Source organism: Trachypithecus francoisi, unplaced genomic scaffold, assembly GCF_009764315.1.
Source record: "Trachypithecus francoisi isolate TF-2019V2 unplaced genomic scaffold, Tfra_2.0 Lachesis_group3, whole genome shotgun sequence".
NCBI classification, from domain to species: Eukaryota; Metazoa; Chordata; class Mammalia; order Primates; family Cercopithecidae; genus Trachypithecus; species Trachypithecus francoisi.
The window spans coordinates 2,841,097-2,861,087 of NW_022681468.1; the positions used below are offsets into that span (position 1 = coordinate 2,841,097).

At 43.0% G+C, this 19,991-nt stretch overlaps 1 protein-coding gene across 2 annotated transcripts in view; it reads left to right on the plus strand.

Annotated features, from left to right (window-relative positions):
* PPP1R13B (protein phosphatase 1 regulatory subunit 13B) overlaps positions 1–19,991 on the plus strand; it is a 132,111-nt gene that overhangs the window by 82,257 nt on the left and 29,863 nt on the right. For both annotated transcript variants that reach the window (XM_033191121.1, XM_033191120.1), the window contains exon 4: positions 1,560–1,636. In XM_033191121.1, the coding sequence (XP_033047012.1) occupies positions 1,560–1,636 (77 nt within the window). The remainder of the gene's footprint in view (positions 1–1,559; positions 1,637–19,991) is intronic.

The window sequence follows — 19,991 nt, forward strand, 5'->3', positions numbered from 1 at the left end:
CTTCAGCCTTCCAAGTAGCTGGGACCACAGGTGTGTGCCACCATGCCTGGCTAAATTTGTTGTATTTTTGGTAAAGATAGGGTTTCACACTGTTGCACAGGCTGGTCTTGAACTCCTAGTCTCAAGTGATCCTCCTGCCTTGGCCTCTGAAAGTGCAGGGATTACAGGCTTGAGCCACCATGCCTGGCCCTAATGCAGATGCCTTTTGGACTTTTTTTTGCTTTTGGTTTTGGTTTTTTTTTGGGACAGAGTCTCACTCTGTTGCCCAGGCTAGTGTACAGTGGTGCTATCTCAGCCCACTGCAATCTCCCCCTCCTGGGTTCAAGCGATTCTCCTGCCTCAGCTTCCTAGATAGCTGGGATTACAGGTGTGCGCCTCCATGCCTGGGTAATTTTTGTAATTTTACTAGAGACAGGGTTTTACCATGTTGGGCAGGCTGGTCTTAAAACTCCTGGCTTCAAGCAGCCTGCCCGCCTCAGTCTTCCAAAGTGCTGGGATTACAGGCATGAGCCACCATGCCTGGCTGTAAATGCCTTTTTGAAAAAATTTTTCTTTTTTCCCCTCTTGGTAATATGAATGCCAAATTTTTAGCTTTTATTTTATTTTTGAGACAGGGTCTCACTGTCACCTGGACTGGAGTGCAGTGGCGTGATCATGGTTCACTGCAGTCTCTACCTCCTAGGCTTAAGCTATTCTCCTCAGCCTCCTGAGTGGCTGGGACTACAGGCACATGTCACCATGCCTGGCTACTTTCTGTATTTTATTTTTGTAGAGACAGATTTTCGCCATGTTGCCCAGGCTGGTCTTAAATTCCTGAGCCGAAGTGATCCTCCCACCTTGAGAGAATCCCAGCACCTCCCAAAGTACTGGGAATACAGACTTGATCCACCTTGCCCAGCCCCAAATTTTTATTTTTTAATAGTGATAAAATACCCATAAAATTTACCATCTTCTTCATTTTAAAGTGTTAAAAGCCTTTTGATAACAAGTCAATTTCAAGATTTTGAGATAGAATGTAAAAAGAAAAGATTTCATTTAAACAGCTTTATTTCATTTATTTTTAATTTTTTTTTAAAGATAGGGTCTTGCTTTGTTGCCCAGGCTAGAGTGCAACAGAGCAAGATTGTACAGTAGTCCAATCCTGGCTCACTGCAGCCTCGACCTCTCTTGCTCAAGTCCTTCTCCTGCCTTAGCCCCCCAAGTAGCTGAGACTACAGGGTGTACCACCATACCCGGCTAATTTAAAAAAAATTATTGTGGAGACAGATTCTCCCCATGTTGCTGAGGCTGGTCTAGAACTCATGGGCTCAAGCTATCTTCCTGCTTTGGCCTCCCAAAGTGCTGGGATTATGGGTGTGAGCCACTGAGCGCAGCCTAAACAACTTTATATATAAAAGATTAATTGCAAGACCATGTTTTCAACTGTACTAAAGTCTTGAATTTCTCAGCCTGGTATTTTACACTTGTGTTCAATAAATATTTGAATACATGAAGAAATGGGAGAATATTACTTTTTTCTAATATGGCTTTTGGTGAGTTTGGTTCTTTTATTTCTTTAGGTGGCCGTCAGACCCAAGAGCAACGAACTCAGAGAAATGTAACAAATGTACCTGGAGAAAAACGCACTGAAAATGGGGTGAGTGAATTAAATTGAATTTTAAAAATTGATGGCTAGGTGCAGTGGGTTACACCTGTCATCGCAGCACTTTGGGAGGCCAAGGTGGGAGGATCACATGAGGCCAGGAATTTGAGATCAGCCTGAGCAAGATGGTAAGACCCTTTCTCTATAAAAGGTTTTAAAAAATTAGTCAGATGAGGCCAGGTGCAGTGGCTCACACCTGTAATCCTAGCACTTTTGGAGCAAGGCATGTAGATCACGAAGTCAGGAGTCGAGATCAGCTTGGCCAATCTGGTGAAACCCCGTCTCTACAAAAAAATATAAAAATTAGCCGGGTGTGGTGGCGTGCGCCTGTAGTCCCAGCTACTCAGGAGGCTGAGGCAGGAGAATTGCTGGAACCTGGGAGGCAGAGGTTGCAGTGCACCAAGATCGTGCCACTGTACTCCAGCCTGGGCAACAGAGTGAGACTCCATGTCAAAAAAAAAAAAAAAAAAGTCAGATGTGGCCAGGCATGGTGGCTCATGCCTGTAATCCCAGTACTTTGCGAGGTCAAAGCGGGCAGATCCCCTGAGGTCAAGAGTTCAATACCAGGCTGGCCAACATGGTAAAACCCTGTTTCTACTAAAAATACAAAAAAAATTAGCTGGGCATGGTGGCGGGCACCTGTAATCCCAGTTACTCAGGAGGCTGAGGCAGGAGAATTGCTTGAACCCAGGAGGCAGGTTGGAGTGAGCCAAAATCGCACCGTTGCACTCCAGTCTGGGCAAAAAGAGTGAAATTCCATCTCAAAAAAAAAAAAGAATTAGATGTGGGGCATCCGCCTGTACTCCCAGCTACCAGGAGGCGAGGTGGGATGATGACTTGAGCCCAGGAGTTTGAGGCTGCAGTGAGTCAGATTGTACCACTGCACTCAGTGTACAAGCACTTCAGCCTTGTAAGCCTAAGACCAACTGTGGTTTTTTTTTTTTTTTTAATTGCTTTTTACTGGTACTAATGAGTTTGGGTTATAACTTAAATAATTATTTGTGGGTAGATATTGTCATTTTTATTGAATATTTCAAAATATTATATGAAGTTATAAAGCAGCAGTCACTGAGACGTGTTGCCTATTCACATGATGCTCCATGAATCAGATCACGTCTCCTTTGGAGCAGCCTTCCACCTGCCCTGCACATGCTGCTGCCCTGTCCTCTCCTGGAGCAGGCAGTGGGTGTCCTCTGTGCACGTAACCACAGCATCTCTGTGGCGGCAGATGGGCTATGGGCGTAGCTGTAGACTAAGAGTTGAGTAGGCTGACTTGCTTTGCATCTTCAGTGTTGGTTCTGGATCCTCTGTCAGGTTTGACAGACACAATGGATGGTGGGCTGTAGTGCCTTCCTCATCATTGTGGTATAGACTTGGAGAATAGATGGAATGCTGATCATAGGTGAGGGGAGCTGTGGAGGAGCTCTTTGTAAGAACAATGTTGGTGTTGGCTGGGCATGGTGGCCCACACCTGTTAATGGCACTTTGGGAGGCCAAGGTGGGTGGATCACCTGAGGTCAGGAGTTTGAGATCAGCCTGAGCAAGATGGTGAGACCCTCTTTCTATCAAAGGTTTTATGAAATTAGTTAGATGGGGTTGGGTGCGGTGGCTCACGCCTGTAATCCTAGCACTTTGGGAGGTTGTGGTACACAGATCACAAGGTCAAGAGTTCGAGACCAGCTTGGCCAATCTGGTGAAACCCTGTCTCTACAAAAAAATACAAAAATTAGCCGGGCGTGGTGGTGTGCGCCTGTAGTCCCAGCTGCTCGGGAGGCTGAGACAGGAGAATCGCGTGAACCCAGGAGGCAGAGGTTGCAATGAGCCAAGATCATGCCACTGTATTCCAGCCTGGGCAAGAGAGTGAGACTCCATCTCAAAAAAAAGAAATGTTAGTATGTGTTGAAAGAATGAACCAGTAGGGACATTTTTAATGTGATCTTTTCTGAAAATTTTAAAGATAACTTTAACAAGTAATTTTAAGATTAGAGATTGAGTTTCTTTTTCTGCTGTAACACTAACTAGGCATCTAAGCTTAGGGAAGTTCCTTCCTCACACAGGGCTGGGCATGATGAGACACTGGTAAAGTGCATGGAGTCTAGAGTGTGACTGGCCCATGTTCAGCCCACTGGCCTCGGAGCTTTCTAATGAGCTGAATTTGAGCAAATTACTTCACCTCTCTACTTCCCAACTTCTTACTGAATTGCTAGTTCTTTTATTGGCTATATTTGTGACCCTACATCATGTACTTAAATCTCTGTTTTTTTGCACTATCAACTTTAAATAGTATCACTGGACCTTGCTCTTTATAAAATGAGAATATTAGGCCCCTGCCATCTTCCCTTCCTTCCTTTCAGCTCTTGCAGCTGTACCAGACTTTTATGTTGTAAAGGTTGACAATATTTGTATATTGTTATCTAACTATAAACCTTTTGTGCTTTGTCTGTAGATTGGTTATAAAGTTGAAAACCAATTTAGTAGTTTTATTATTTTAGATTTTGCAGGTATTATCAACTGCAGAGCCATGTGGTATACTAGATTATGTTTTCTTCTCTTTGGTTCCAATATCATAATCATTCTGCCACTCAGGGAGAAATATTCTTGTTGTTAAGATTGTAGATTCTCGCCGGGCGCGGTGGCTCAAGCCTGTAATCCCAGCACTTTGGGAGGCCGAGACGGGCGGACCACAAGGTCAGGAGATCGAGACCATCCTGGCGAACACGGTGAAACCCCGTCTCTACTAAAAAATACAATAAAGCTAGCCGGGCGAGATGGCGGGCGCCTGTAGTCCCAGCTACTCGGGAGGCTGAGGCAGGAGAATGGCGTAAACCTGGGAGGCGGAGCTTGCAGTGAGCTGAGATCCGGCCACTGCACTCCAGCCTGGGCGACAGAGTGAGACTCCGTCTCAAAACAAAAACAAAAACAAAAACATGGCATAAGTATACATATGTAACAAACCTGCACGTTATGCACATGTACCCTAGAACTTAAAGTATAATTAAAAAAAAAAAAAAAAAATAGCAAGGTTAAAAAAAAAAAAGATTGTAGATTCTCCCTTCTTATACTCTAATTTATAAAAGTCATTTCACAAATCCTCTTCACATTCTTACCTTCTATCATTAAAGTAGAGATTTGTCCACTGCAAATCCAGAGCCTCTACAGAGTTCTTCCAGGCAGATCTGCTTCAGGACGTCTTAAGAAATAGACGCACACACGCCACTGGTAGAAATTTTCATTCAGTAAATCTGGAGTGGGGCCTAGAAAACTTCCCACATGACTATGTTGCCATGCCAAGCTTGGGAACATCCAGGTTACACTTCAGCAAGCATTTATAGCTTATTTGTCCAACAGAATGTTGAAGATCTTTTTGAGTTCTAAGATTTACCATGGGACGGGCGCAGTGGCTCGCTCCTGTAATCCCAGCACTTTGGGAGGCCAAGGCAGGCGGATCACCTGAGGTCAGGAGTTCTAGACCAACCTGGCCAACATGGTGAAACCCTCTCTCTACTAAAGATACAAAAATTAGCCGGGCATGATGGCAGTTGCCTGTAATCCTAGCTATTCAGGAGGCTGAGGCAGGAGAATTGCTTGAACCCAGGAGACGGAGGTTGCAGTGAGCTGAGATTGCACCACTGCATTCCAGCCTGGGTGACAGAGCAAGACTCTGTCTCCAAAAACAAAAAAATTAATGAATGAAAGGAAGGAAGGAAGGAGGGAGGGAGAGAGGGAGGGAGGGAGAGAGGGAGGGAGGGAAGGAGGAAGGAAGGAATTACCATGACCTGAATTTCAGGGAAGATTAAATAGATATATTGAGTAGGCTGTGTGTTGAAGAAGTGAGGTGTGTTATATATGATATAATATGTGGAAGAGACTCAAAAGCATTCCGAAGGTATGATAAATTGGATAGACCAGTTTTGATGTGATGAGACCTTTTCCTTGATGAAGTTGTTTCTTGTTAATATGGAGATAATGTGTGTATTTCAAGATCAATGAAATTGAAACCTGAAACCAAACGTGCTTTTATCCTTTATGTGGCTTGTAATTAGAGGAAAGTATTAGAGCTCCTCTAGAGGAATAACTTAGTATTGGAATCATCACATCAAAGATGTTACTATATTTTATGGCTTACACATCTACCTTTTAAGCTTAATAATACGTTACCTTGTGAAACACTTTATTGTCTGCAGAGCACTTTTACGTGCATTTTAAGATATGAAAAACATCTTCCCCCAAAATGTTTCTGTGTATACCTTGGTTATAGAATAATGACGTGCTAAGTCTTCTAACTTCTGGGTTGAGACATCTAAGGACAGGTTAAGGAGAACTCTGAGGAAAAGAGGGAGTGTGGGTTAGAAGAGAAGGGCAGGATGCTGAGCTGGTGTGATTGATGTCCATCAGCAGCTGCTGAACTAAGAAGCCAGGGAAGTTCTGCTCTCTGAAAATTGCAGGACAGCAAGTCAGGTTAGTACATGTGCTGGTTTGTCCTTATGCTATAAAGGCAAATTGATTTGTTCTCATTATATATGCTTGTGTTGAAGCTTCCAAGATGTCCCCAGGTTCCGTGATTTGCTAGGACGACTCAGGACTAAGCATAGAGTTCTCTTGAGTTGCTACAATGAAAGGATTCAGAGCCAGATCAGCAAAGAGGAAAGACACATTCGACTTAGGTATCCTGGAAGCACTTTTTCCTGTCTTCTCAGCCAAACAGGTTTAAAATCTGAGTCAGTTTTTGCTTCATTCTAGGATATCCAGTAAGTTGCTAAGACTACCCTCCTGTGTTTTCTTCTAAGAGCTTTATAGTTTTAGCTCTTAAATGTTTAGTTCTGTGATCAATTTTTGAGTTAATTTTTGTGTATAGTGTGAGTTACAGGATTCAAATTCATTCTTTTCCATATAAATATCCAGCTCTCCCAGCACCACCTGGTGAAAAGACTATTCTTTGTCCCACTGAATTGCCTGACACCTTTGTCAGATCAGCCGACCATAAATGTGATGTTTATTCCCAGAGGCATTGCTAGTGTAGTTACCCAGGCACCGTTTTCCATGTGGCGCCCAAGACTCAACTGTGCCCATCATCTCCTAGGCCAGATCACATTTCAGCTGTCTAGAGAAAAACTCAGACTTCTGCCAGGAGAGAAGAGAGGCAGTCACCTAGGAGCGTGGAGTTGGGGAGGAGATAGGGATTTAACTGCCTCTTAAATATCGTTCACTCAGTCTGCCTTATTCTCAGTCCCTACATTTTATTCCCCTTTCCAGAGGTGCATGGTGTTGTCAGTTCCTGAAACTTTGAAGATTCTGTGCTGTAACTGGAGTGTTTATCCAGTTTTACTCCTTCTGGCTTGAGGTTTGTCTCAGATGTACTAGGTCAGTTATTTCTCATCTGTTCTTTTGCCAACTGCCAAACATCTGTGCTGTGTGCACTCCTTTTAGTCCCGCTTTTGTGGCTTTACATTATTTGATGTCAAAAATCCCTTTACTGTCAATTAGTGGAGTTTTGGGATTTAATGAAATTTGGATTAATCCTCTCGTGAGCAGAGCCAGGTGTTAATTTATTTTAATTTCCCTATTGGGCTTTGTTGAATTTACTGATTCTGAGTATTGGCATCTGTCAGCAATTCTGGAACATTCTCTATTATCTTGACAGGTATTTTATCTTCTGCATTCTGTTTTCTTCTTTTGGAACTCTTATTAGGCATTCATCTTTCATTTTATTCTCCTTGTCTCTTAATTTCTTTTTTATATATTCTCTTTTTTGGCCTCTTCATACTGTATTCTGGATGCTGCCCTAAGATACATCTTTCAGTTAGTGAATTCTGTCTTCAGCTGTGTCTATTTAATGTATATAAGGTGCATTTATTTTTTATTTATTTATTTATTTATTTATTTATTTTTTAAGAAGGATTCTCGCTCTGTCGCCCAGGCTGGAGTGCAGTAGCGCGGCTCACTGCAAGCTCCACCTCCCAGGTTCATGCCGTTCTCTTGCCTCAGCCTCCCGAGTAGCTGGGACTACAGGCGCCCGCCACCACGCCCAGCTAATTTTTTATATTTTTTTAGTAGAAACGGGGTTTCACCGTGTTAGCCAGGATGGTCTCGATCTCCTGACCTCGTGATCTGCCCGTCTCGCCTCCCAAAGTGCTGGGATTACAGGCTTGAGCCACCGCGCTCGGCCAAGTGCTTTTAATATTATTATTTTGAAAAGTATGACATAGTCTGGGAAAAATACTAGGAAATCATGTTACCTGATAAAGGATTCAGATGTAGAATATATAAAGAAGTCCCAAAGCTTAATAATAGAAAACAAACAAATCAATTCAAAAAAGAAATAGGCCGACCTCAGTGGGTCATGCCTGTAATCTCAGCACTTTGGGAGGCTGAGGCGGGTGGATCACTTGAGGTCAGGAGTTCGAGACCAACCTGGCGAACATGACGAAACGCTGTCTCTACTAAAAATACAAAAATTAGCCCGGTGTGGTTGTGCGTGCCTGTAATCCCAACTACTTGGGAGGCAGGAGAATCACTTGAACTCAGGAGGCGGAAGTTGCAGTGAGCTGAGATAGTGCGGCTGCACTCCAGCCTGGGCAACAGAGTGAGACTTTGTTTCAAAAAAAAAAAAAAGAAAAAAAGAAACAGGTGAAAGATTGAACAGGTGCTTCCCCAAATGAAATATATGAATGTCAAGTAAGCACATGGAAAGGTATTCACCATCATTAGTCTTTAGGAAAATACAAATTAAAACCACCATGAAGTAGCATTACACACCTATTAGAATGTCTAATGTTAGAAAGAGTGATCATAACAAGTGTTGGTGAGGAAAGGGAGAAATTGGAACTCTTATGTACTGCTGGTGGGAATGTAAAATGGTATAATCTGGAAAATAATTTGGTAGTTTGAGACTTAAACATAAATCTACTGTATGACCCAGCAACTCTACTCTTAAATATTTACCTCAGAGAAATGAAAGCAAATGTCTGTGCAGGCTTGTACATGGATGTCCATCGTAGTTTGATCTGGCTTGAAGCCAAAATCTGGAAACAACCCAAATGTTCATTAACAGGTAAATGCACAAATAGACTATGGTATATCCTCACAGTGGAATATTCCTGAACAATCAAAAGAAATGGACTACTAATACATGCTACAACATGGATGAATCTCAAAATCATTGTGCTGAAAGAAGCCAGCCAAAGGAGTACATACTGAATATAGTATGATTTCATTCATATCCAATTCTAGAAAACATAAACTAATCTCTAGTAACAGGGAAGGTCAGTGTTTGCCTGTGGACCATGAGAGCCAGGAGTTGGGGGCAAAGAGATGAAAGGAAGGGATTACAAAAGGGCACGAGGAAATTTGGGGAGAGGATGGATTTATTTTCTTGCTTGTGATTATTTCATAGTTTATACATTTGTCAGAACATCAAATTATATACTTTAGATATGTGCAGTTTATTATATGTGAATTATACCTCAGTAAAGCTCTTGTAAAATTCATTAAAATTTCAGTTCTGGAAGTTTTAGGCCAGGCGCAGTGGCTCACGCCTGTAATCCCAGTACTTTGGGAGACTGAGGTGGGTGGGTCACCTGAGGTCAGGAGCCCTAGACCATCCTGGCCAACATGGTGAAACCCCATCTCTACTAAAAATACAGAAATTAGCCTGGCATTGGTGGCAGGTGCCTGTAATGCCAACTACTTGAGGGATGAGGCAGGAGAATTGCTTGAACCCAGGAGGCGGAGGTTGCCGTGAGCTGAGATTGCGTCATCGCACTCCAGCCTGGGGGACAAGAGCGAGACTTCCTCTCCAAAAAAAGAGAGAGGTTAGATCTTAAATCTTCTTAGTTGCTCTTTGCATGTATTTTAAACACACTAAACGTATTTTATATTCAGCAACTAATAATTCTCTATCTGAATGTTACTTCTGCTGACTGTTGAGTCATGGCTTCTTGATTGCTGTGTGTTTTGATTTTTGACAATGAGCTGCTCGTTTTCCTTGAAACTTTACCTCTGGGCATTTTTTGAGGCCTGGATAAAGTCAGGATTTTCCTGAAAGGCTTGCATTTGCTTTGTCAGTAACTAGGCACAAGTTAGGCTCAATTTCTACTGTCCTTTGTGGATCATGAAGCTTGCATGAGAGCTGTCTAGTGGTTACAGATTGTTAGGGAGCTGTCTCTCCTTCCACTCAGTGATGGGGAAAGGCAGGTTTCCCTACGGCCCTCTTCTGTGTGGGGGGTTCATTTCATAGTTAGCCTTACATTGAGGTTGTAGGTCTTTGCATCCTGGACGTTTGTGGGCATCTCCTTGGACTCTCTCCACTGGAATGAGCCTAAGTATTTACCTCCTAATGCCAGACTCCACCAGCTGCCAGGACGCAAGTATGCAGGTGGGCAAATACCTTCAGGACAAAAGCCAGCTGTGGTGTTCTTTTATTATTGCCCAAGGTTTCTGCTTTCTCTTTATTTTTGGTCACTGTAGTTTCCTTACTGTTGTGCCAACTCAGTGATGCTTTTAAAAACATGCTTTGGCCGGGCAGGGTGCCTCACACCTGTAATCCCAGCACTTTGAGAGGCCGAGGCAGGTGGATCATGAGCTCAGAGATCGAGACCATCCTGGCTAACATGTTGAAACCTTGTCTCTACTAAAAACACAAAAAAAGAATTAGCCGGGCGTGGTGGTGGGCGCCTGTAATCCCAGCTACTTGGGAGGCTGAGGCAGGAGAATGGCGTGAACCCGAGAGGTGGGGCTTGCAGTGAGCCGAGATTGCGCCACTGCACTCCAGCCTGGGTGACAGAGCCAGACTCAAAAAAAAAAAAAAACCCACATGCTTTGTGATTTATCTTGCCTTTTAGGTGTTGTTACCAGGAGTGTGATGCAGGGTGTCCTGTTGGCCATGTGGTTGGAAGCAGAGCACTCCCAGGGTGTTCTTTTGTTTTATTTTGTTGTTGTCTGTGTACTTTGATAGCCCATTTTCCTGCCAATCTCTTTCTAGCCCTAATTATTCCTAGCATCTTGTCTTGGGTATAAATGTGTATTGAATTGAATTGATATGGATTTTTTTTTTTTTTTAAGATGGGGTCTCACTCTGTCGCTCAGGCTGGAGTGCAGTGGCACAATCTCGACTCATTGCACCCTCTGCCTCCCAGGTTCAAGCAATTCTCCTGCCTCAGCCTCCCACGTGACTGGAACTACAGGCACGCACCACCACGCATGGCTAATTTTTGTATTTTTAATGGAGAATGGAGTTTCACCATGTTTTTTTTTTTTTTTTTTTGAGACGGAGTCTCGTTCTGATGCCCAGGCTGGAATGCAGTGGCGGATCTCAGCTCACTGCAAGCTCCGCCTCCTGGGTTCATGCCATTCTCCTGCCTCAGCCTCCCCAGTAGCTGGGACTACAGGCGCCCGCCACCTCGCCCGGCTAGTTTTTTGTATTTTTTAGTAGAGACGGGGTTTCACCGTGTTAGCCTGGATGGTCTCGATCTCCTGACCTCGTGATCCGCCCGCCTCGGCCTCCCAAAGTGCTGGGATTACAGGCTTGAGCCACCGCGCCCGGCCAGTTTCACCATGTTGGCCGGGCTGGTCTCGAACTCCTGAGCTCAAGTGGTCCTCCTGCCTCAGCCTCCCAAAGTTCTGGTATTACAGGCAGGAGCTACCACCTGGGCCTTATGTGAATAAGTCTTATGAGTAAAATTTATTCATATTGGGCCAGGCGTGGTGGCTCACACCTGTAATCCCAGCACTTTGGGAGGCCAAGGTGGGTGGATCACTTGAGGTCAGGAGTTTGAGACCAGTCTGGATAACAGAGTAGACCTCATTTCTATTTTTTAAAAAAGTTTTATTCACATTTACAAACTAAAATAGCATGTTGTATTATTGCAGGGTAGGGAGCTAGTATGCATTCGAGATATCTAATTGGCTCTTATTAATTTGTAAGACTTAGTAATTGTTGGAATATGAGATATTCTGGCTTCAGAATATAATGAGATGTTAGAGAGGCTTGATTTTATTGAACATTTTATGTTTTTGCCACCTTCGTGACTGGGAATACTGAACATGTAATTTATGTGATAAAAATGAGCATCCATGTTTATAAGGTATCTTGATATCATTATCAACTATTTTTTGTTTGCTAAATGGGCAAGTAAAACCTACTCTTCAAACCTGAAGATGTATAACCTTGAATAGATAGGAATAAAGAGGAATGATTTCATATTAATGAATATTGCATGGAAGTAGGTTTTATTCTGATTATTTTGCTACAGTTTTGCATTAAGGTTGGTTGTCATTTTTGTAATGACACTTTACTTGAGAAACCACTTATACTTTAAAAAAACTAGTTATACAGTGTGTGTTGTGGCTCATGCCTGTGATCCCAGCACTTTGAGAGGCCAAGGCAAGAGAATAACTTGAGACTAGGAGTTTGAGACCAGCCTGGGTAACATAGTGAGACACTGTCTCTACAAAAAAAAATTTTTTTAAATACATCAGTGTAGACCAAGCACAATGGCCCACACCTGTAATCCCAGCACTTTGGGAGGCCGAAGTGGGCAGATCACTTGAGGCCAGGAGTTTGAGACCAACCTGGCCAACATGGTAAAGCCCCGTCTCTACTAAAAAAAAATACATATATTAGCCTGGCATGGTGGCACGCACCTGTAATCCCAGCTACTTGGGAGGCTTAAGCAGGAGAATTGCTTGAACCTGGGAGGCACAGGTTGCGGTGAGCTGAGATCGCACCACTGCACTCCAGCCTGGGCAACAAGAGTGAGACTCCATCTCAAAAGAAGAAAGGAAAAAAAACCAGTGTAATGTGGGAAGTAAAACAAAGAGAAATTTAAAAAATTTTCTTTAAACTGCCAAAAATATTTAGTCTTTTTTAAATCTTGTGATGATTAAATTACAAGATAAGATACTAGACATTTGGTCTAATTTTTTTCTATTCTTTATTATGAAAAATATACACAGAAATATATGTACTTGTATAAAACATGTACAGTTTAAAGAGACACTCAGAGCTGGGTGGGATGGCTCACACCTGTAATCTCAGCACTTTGGGAAGCCAAGGCAGGTGGATCAGTGAGGTCAGGAGCTTGAGACCAGCCTGGCCCACATGGTGAAACCCCATCTCTACTAAAAATACAAAAATTAAGCTCGGTGCAGTAGCTCACGCCTGTAATCTCAGTACTTTGGGAGGCCGAGGCAGGCAGATCACAAGGTCAGGAGATCGAGACCATCCTGGCCAACATGGTGAAACCCTGTCTCTACTAAAATACAAAAAAATTAGCCGGGTGTGGTGGCGTGCGCCTGTAGTTCCAGCTACTCGGGAGGCTGAGGCACGGGAGTTGCTTGAACCCTAGAGGCAGAGGTTGCAGTGAGCCAAGATCACACCACTTGCACTCCAGTCTGGCGACAGAGCAAGACTCCGTCTCAAAATAAATAAATAAATAAAAATACAAAAATTAGCTGGGCGTGGCGGTGCACGCCTGTAATCCCAGCTATCTGGGAGGCTGAGGCAGGAGAATCGCTTGAACCTCAGGGGAACGGAGGTTGTGGTGAGCCGAGATTGTGCCACTGCACTCCAGCCTGGGTGACAGAGTAAGACTCCATCTCAAAAAAAAAAAAAAGACACTCAGGTGACTACCATCCAGGCTGAGAATTTCTCTCTTTATTCTTTTTAAAACAATTATATCCAGCTTATTTTAATTGTAGACAGAATAAAGACACAGAAGCAAAATGGTTAGTGGAGGCCACTTGAAGTCTCCTTTCAGATTTCATAGAGAAAGAAAGGGTATTTCTGGAGATAGATGTGTGAACAAATCATGCTAGTATGAAAAGTGTAGGAAAAGTGGAATAAGGCACCAAAATAAATGGGTATGGTTGTCAAGATTGATATCGGGCAATACTTCCCAAAAGAAAGAGTCAAAGGATTCTACAAAGATACAGAGGAATAGACGTGAAACTCTATGGTGACAGAGAGTTATAAACGGGACTGTGCAGCATGAAGTGTAGGGACAGGCAAGGGGGAGGGGACACGGAGAGGGAGGAGAGCAAGAGGACCAGCCCGGGAGAAGCCAGGTCTTCACCATGCTAAGATCTCAGATTAATCTTGTGGGATTTTAAGCAAGCTGTATTTTAGAAGTATCTCTGTGGTGCTGGCCTGTAAGAATTATATATCAGCAGTGGGAGATAAGCAGGACGGGAATGAGACTGGAGATAAGAGCCTGGTGAGGTCATTGTTTCTGTGCTTTGCAATGGTGTCACAACTACTGGAATCTCAGAGACTTTCAAAGGAAGTATTTGAAAATACAATTTCAAGAGTATGATGATATAAGCAGAGGAGGCATCCAGTTATCTATAAATTACCATTTAGAAGAAATTTCACTTCTTATTTATTTATTTTAAAGAGACAGGGTTTCGTTCTGTTGCGTAGGCTGGAGTGCAGTGGTGAAATCATGGTTCACTGTAGCTTGGAACCCCGGGCTCAAGCAGTCCTCTCACCGCAGTCTCCAAAGCAGCTGGGACTAGAGGTAGGCACCACCATGCCCAGCAATTTTTAAATTTTTTTGTAGAGATGATATCTCACATGTTGCCCAGGCTGGCTTTGAACTTTTGGCCTCAAGTGATCCTTCCACTCCAAAGCCCTTCGGTGTCACTGGGCAGGTGACATTAAGTCTATCTGGTCACTTCTCATAATCTTCCAAAACTAAAGAGTTGCCTAGAGTTCTCATTATTGCATTTATCTTATTTTTTTATTTTTTTATTTTGAGACAGAGTCTCACTGTTTTGCCCAGGCTGGAGTGCAGTGGCACGATCTTGGTTCACTGTAAGCTCCGCCTCCCGGGTTCATGCCATTCTCCTGCCTCAGCCTCCTGAGTAGCTGGGACTACAGGCGTCTGCCATCACCCCTGGCTAATTATTTATATTTTTAGTAGAGACGGGGTTTCACCGTGTTAGCCAGGATGTTCTTGATCTTCTGACCTCGTGATCTGCCCGCCTCGCAAAGTGCTGGGATTACAGGCGTGAGCCACCACGCCCGGCTGCATTTATCTTATTTTTAAATTATTTTATTCTTGAATCAGGTAACTTTTATGTTTTTCAAGAGGGAGAGATTAATCCTTTCCCATTAGTTCGAACTATGTGAAATTGTTGATGTTTGATCATTTTTTGACCTGGCGGATCATGAGGTCAAGAGATCGAGACCATCCTGGCCAACATGGTGAAACCCATCTTTACTAAAAATACAAAAATTAGCTGGGCGTGGTGGCTCATGCCTGTAGTACCAGCTACTGAGAAGGCTGAGGCAGGAGAATTGCTTGAACCCAGGAGGCAGAAGTTGCAGTGAACCGAGATAGCGCCACTGCACTCCAGCTGGTGACAGAGCGAGACTCTGTCTCAAAAGAACAAACAAACAAAAAAGCAACATTTTCATATGATTTAGATTATTAAGATTTCTTCATGATGTCTGGTAGAGTGTTTACACTTTGACGTAATAAATTACGTCATTGGTTGATTAGGAGCAACCATGTATGCCAAGCTGCAGCCAGGTAGTGAGGGCAGCACCTCCCATGTGATGGAAAGAGTGCCTGCTTGCTGTCAGGAGATGCAGCTAGGATACTGGCACTGCTACTGACCTGACACGTAAGCTTGGGAAAGCCAGCCAACCAGCTGCCCAGAGACTCAGCTTTCTCACCTGTAAAATAAGCTTAAGAATTTTCCTCTTAGGGGCCAGGCACAGTGGCTCACGCCTGTAATCCCAGCACCTTGGAAAGCCGAGGTGGGCAGATCATGAGGTCAGGAGATCGAGATCATCCTGGCTAACACGGTGAAACCCCGTCTCTACTAAAAATACAAAAAATTAGCTGGGCATGGTGGTATGCACCTGTGGTGTCAGCTATTTGGGAGGCTGAGGCAGGAGAATCACTTGAACTGGGAGGTGGAGGTTGCAGTGAGCTGAGGTCTTGCCACTGCGCTCAAGCCTGGGCCACAGAGCGAGACTCCATCTCAAAAACTAATAATAATAAAAAAAATTAGGCTGGGCGCGGTGGCTCACTCCTGTAATCCCAGCACTTTGGGAGGCCGAGGCGGGTGAGTTACGAGGTCAGGAGATCGAGACCATCCTGGCTAACATGGTGAAACCCCGTCTCTACTAAAATACAAAAAAATTAGCCGGGCATGGTGGCGGGCCCCTGTAGTCCCAGCTACTCGGGAGGCTGAGGCAGGAGAATGGCCTGAGCCCGGGAGGCGGAGATTGCAGTGAGCCAAGATTGCGCACTGCACTCCAGTCTGGGCGACTGAGCAAGACTCTGACTCAAAAAATATATATAATAATAAATAAAATAAAATAATAAAAATTTCCTCCTAGGGTTTGTTTTTTTTTTGAGACGGAGTCTTGCTCTGCCGCCCAGGCTGGAGTGCAGTGGCCGGATCTCTGCTCACTGCAAGCTCCGCCTCCCGGGTTCACGCCATTCTCCTGCCTCAGCCTCCCGAGTAGCTGGGACTACAGGCGCCCACCACCTCGCCCGGCTAGTTTTTTGTATTTTTTAGTAGAGACGGGGTTTCACTGTGTTAGCCAGGATGGTCTTGATCTCCTGACCTCGTGATCCGCCCGTCTCGGCCTCCCAAAGTGCTGGGATTACAGGCTTGAGCCACCGTGCCCGGCCCCCTCCTAGGGTTTTTGTAAGCATCATCTAAGACAACTATAAACTTGGGTATATATAAATGTCTGCTATGCAGCAGGCATTCATTACATGTTAATTGTTGAATCTCTAGAATGAATTCAAGAATTCATTTTAGGCCGGGCGCGGTGGCTCACGCCTGTAATCCCAGCACTTTGGGAGCCCGAGATGGGCGGATCACGAGGTGAGGAGATTGAGACCATCCTGGCTAACACGGTGAAACCCCGTCTCTACTAAAAATACAAAAACTAGCCGGGCGCAGTGGCGGATGCCTGTAGTCCCAGCTACATGGGAGGCTGAGGCAGGAGAATGGCATGAACCTGGGAGGCAGAGCTTGCAGTGAATGGAGATCGCACCACTGCACTCCAGCCTGGGCCACAGAGCGAGACTCCGCCTCAAAAAAAAAGATTTCATTTTAAAAAGTACTGAGTTCTTCCCATCTCTGAAAGTGAATAAACATCCTGAATATCAAAACAATGGTGTGAGAGAGTCCTTAGAGAATCAGAAGAACTTCAGGAAGCAGATGGCATTGCCCCTAGGTGTTAAGTGATAGGCAGAGTTTAGGAAGCAGTAGGGGAAGGGCTCTGTGGGTAGCAGGAAGAGCATGAGTGAGATATGCTCACAGGAAAGTGTTTGTTCTAGAATGGAGTGGCAAGTACCAATGTGGGAGGTCATAAAGAGCACTTTTGAGCAGCAGCTTTTATTTAGGGCAAGGATGGCTCAATCAAAGATGTTGCTGCTGAGGCTTCTGGAAAAAGGCTAGAGCCATTCATAGAAATAGGGAATTTAGGGAGGAAGCCACGCTTGGAAGGAGAGAGAGGAGTTTGGTGGAGAGAGAGACCAGAGGTGGATATTTTGGCAAGGTGTGTTCTCATATAAACTAAATGCAAAAAAGAATGAGCATGAAACTGTTGAACTATTTCATGTCATCTCACTGGAGCTTGAAAGTTTAGGGAATTTTTTATTCCACATAATATATTTTTTTGATTCTAGGTTACAGTTTATTTCAAATAATCTGAATACAATGACCAGTATACAATTTTAAATGAGGTACACAAGGAAATAAGACATCATGAACAAAATGTGACAAACACCTCAGATACCGGTGTGACCTGGCACAGGCTATAAAACAGCTGTATTTACTTTATTTAAAGAAATGACAAGTTTTGATCATATGTTCAAGAGAATAGTAAAATATTTCAAAACGGCACTGCAGACTGAAAAAAGAACTAAACGGACTTTCACAAATGAAAAAAAAACCCTGAAATTAAAAGCTCAAAAGAAAGGTTTAACACGTATAGATATATCTGAAAATTTACAGTGAATAACAGAAATTGAGAAGGAGCATTTTGAAACTTTCATATCAACTTAGGGTAATCTTATGTCTACTCACTACAATAATAATAACATTGTGGATGTATTTTGTACTTCACTTCTATAATAATTTATTTTCATTGTGTTTTCTGATAAAATAAAGGACTCATGTCTGGGTTAACGTACTATTACAATTCAACAACAAGAAGACAACCAACTTAAAAATAGACATCTCATCAAAGAAGAGAGACAAATGGCTAACAGGCATATGAAAAGATGCTTAACATTTCCAGTCACTGGGGAAATGCAAATTGAAACCACAGTGAGACACCGTTACACACCCACAAAAATTAAGCTATAAGCAAAAAGACAATAATAATACTGGCAAGAATGTGGACACATCCTCATACATTGCTGGTGGAAATGTAAAATAGTGCAACCACTTTGGAAAACAGTTTTGCAGTTTCTTAAAAAGCTAAACATAAACTTGCCATACAAGCCAAGAATTCCACTCCTAGGTATCTACTCAAAAGAAATGAAATATATGCTCACACAGGCCTCTATGCAAATGTTCACAGCAGCAGTTACTCATAGCAGCTAAGAAACAGCCCAAATGTCCATTAACTGGTGAATGGATAAACAAAACGTGGTATATTCATCTGACTGAATATGGCGCAGCATCAAAAAGAAACTAACTACTCAACACAGATGAACCTCAAAAACATTACAGCAGATGTAAAAGACTACCTATGGTATGATTTCGCTTATATGAAGTATCCGGAAGAAAGTAAGTCTAGAGACAGAAAGCAGATCAGTGGGTGCCTGCATCTGGGGTTGGGCGTGGAAATTAATGGTGAATGGGCACGAGGTAACTTTTGGAGGAAGGTGGAAACATTCTAAAATAGAACTGTGGTGATGGTTGCACAACTCTATGTATTTGCTAAAATAACTAAATTTTCCAGTTACAATGGGTAAATTTTAGGATATGTAAATTATGCCTCAATTAACTCTAAAAAAGAAAAGCCTATGACTTGAAAAGTTAGGGAAAAAAAATCTAGGGATAGGGCTGAAAGTTACACTCAGAATGAATACATGGCTTTAAATTCTTTTATTCTTAAAAAGCAAACTAAAAATAAGTGAACTCTCTACTCAATAAATGACGAAAAGATTAAAATAAAAGACAGGATAATTAAAGATAAAAGTGCAGATGAATAATATTGAACACAAACAGAACAGTCAAAAGAATAAATGAACTTACAAGGAGACATAACCACCACAGATGGGGAAGAGATTAAAAGGGCCGTTAAACAATGACCGTGTACTAGTTAACAGACCCTCCTTTCTAAATGAACCCACTATGGAAAGAAGCTACAGATGTTTCATAGAGGAAAGCAACAGGCCCACTGAGTTCCAAGTCAACCTTTCAACCCTATTTCATGGACACATTCCACATTGTATTGTTTCTGAAATCTGGGTCCATCTCATTATCCCTGTCATAGGGAGCTGCGGGAAAAGCTTCTGCAGGCCACCCCAGGAACCATCACGAAGTGCTGGTGACAACGAATCTTCTAAGGATGGTAGTTTTTGAAGTTCTCTTTTATTGCTTGTGCTAAACCTTGAAGAATTTTGCCGTTTGTCTTTCTATGGGCTAAGAGACTGGTACTTTAATTTTAACAGATACTGTAGATGGGACAGCAACAAGGCTGTTTTTCCTGATGGAAATTTGCTCTGATTCTACTGTGTCTTGTCCTTCTTTTGATCTTTTTCCACTCTTCCATGCTTTTACTTCCATGAAGTAATTTGGCTGGTTATTAAAATCAGCATATCAAGATTAGGGACATCTGAAGTGACCCATTTGCCGGTAGATGTTTAACTGCTGACTAAATCCACTAGTCTTTTCTGTTAACTGATTACCAAGGAATGTGTGTTAGGCATTGAAGGAAAAAGCACCATTCATAGTTAGACCTCCATTGTTTACACTGTAGCTTAGCTCCTTTAAACATATGCATGTTCTCTCTCTTCTCTGGGTTATGATGATGCTGTTTGGGGAGATTGCACTGTGACTGAACTTACAATAAAAATAAAGTTACAGGACAGGAAAGCATTTTTAGGGTAACAAAAGCTAAACAAGAGGGCACTTCAGAGCAGGTAGAGCCAGCACATGTGCTCAGCTGCCTCTGAGGCACTTGGCACATGTATGCCAAGCAAAAGCAGAATATTTTGGGTTTATCCAAGCATGACACAAAATTCAAATCTGTACCAGAGTCTGTTCTCTGACTAGGAACAGTTGGGTTGACTAAATTAGTATGTTTATTTGCCTGAAATTGTAATGTCAAAATACCATTCCTTACAGAGCATTACTTAGTGTTTCT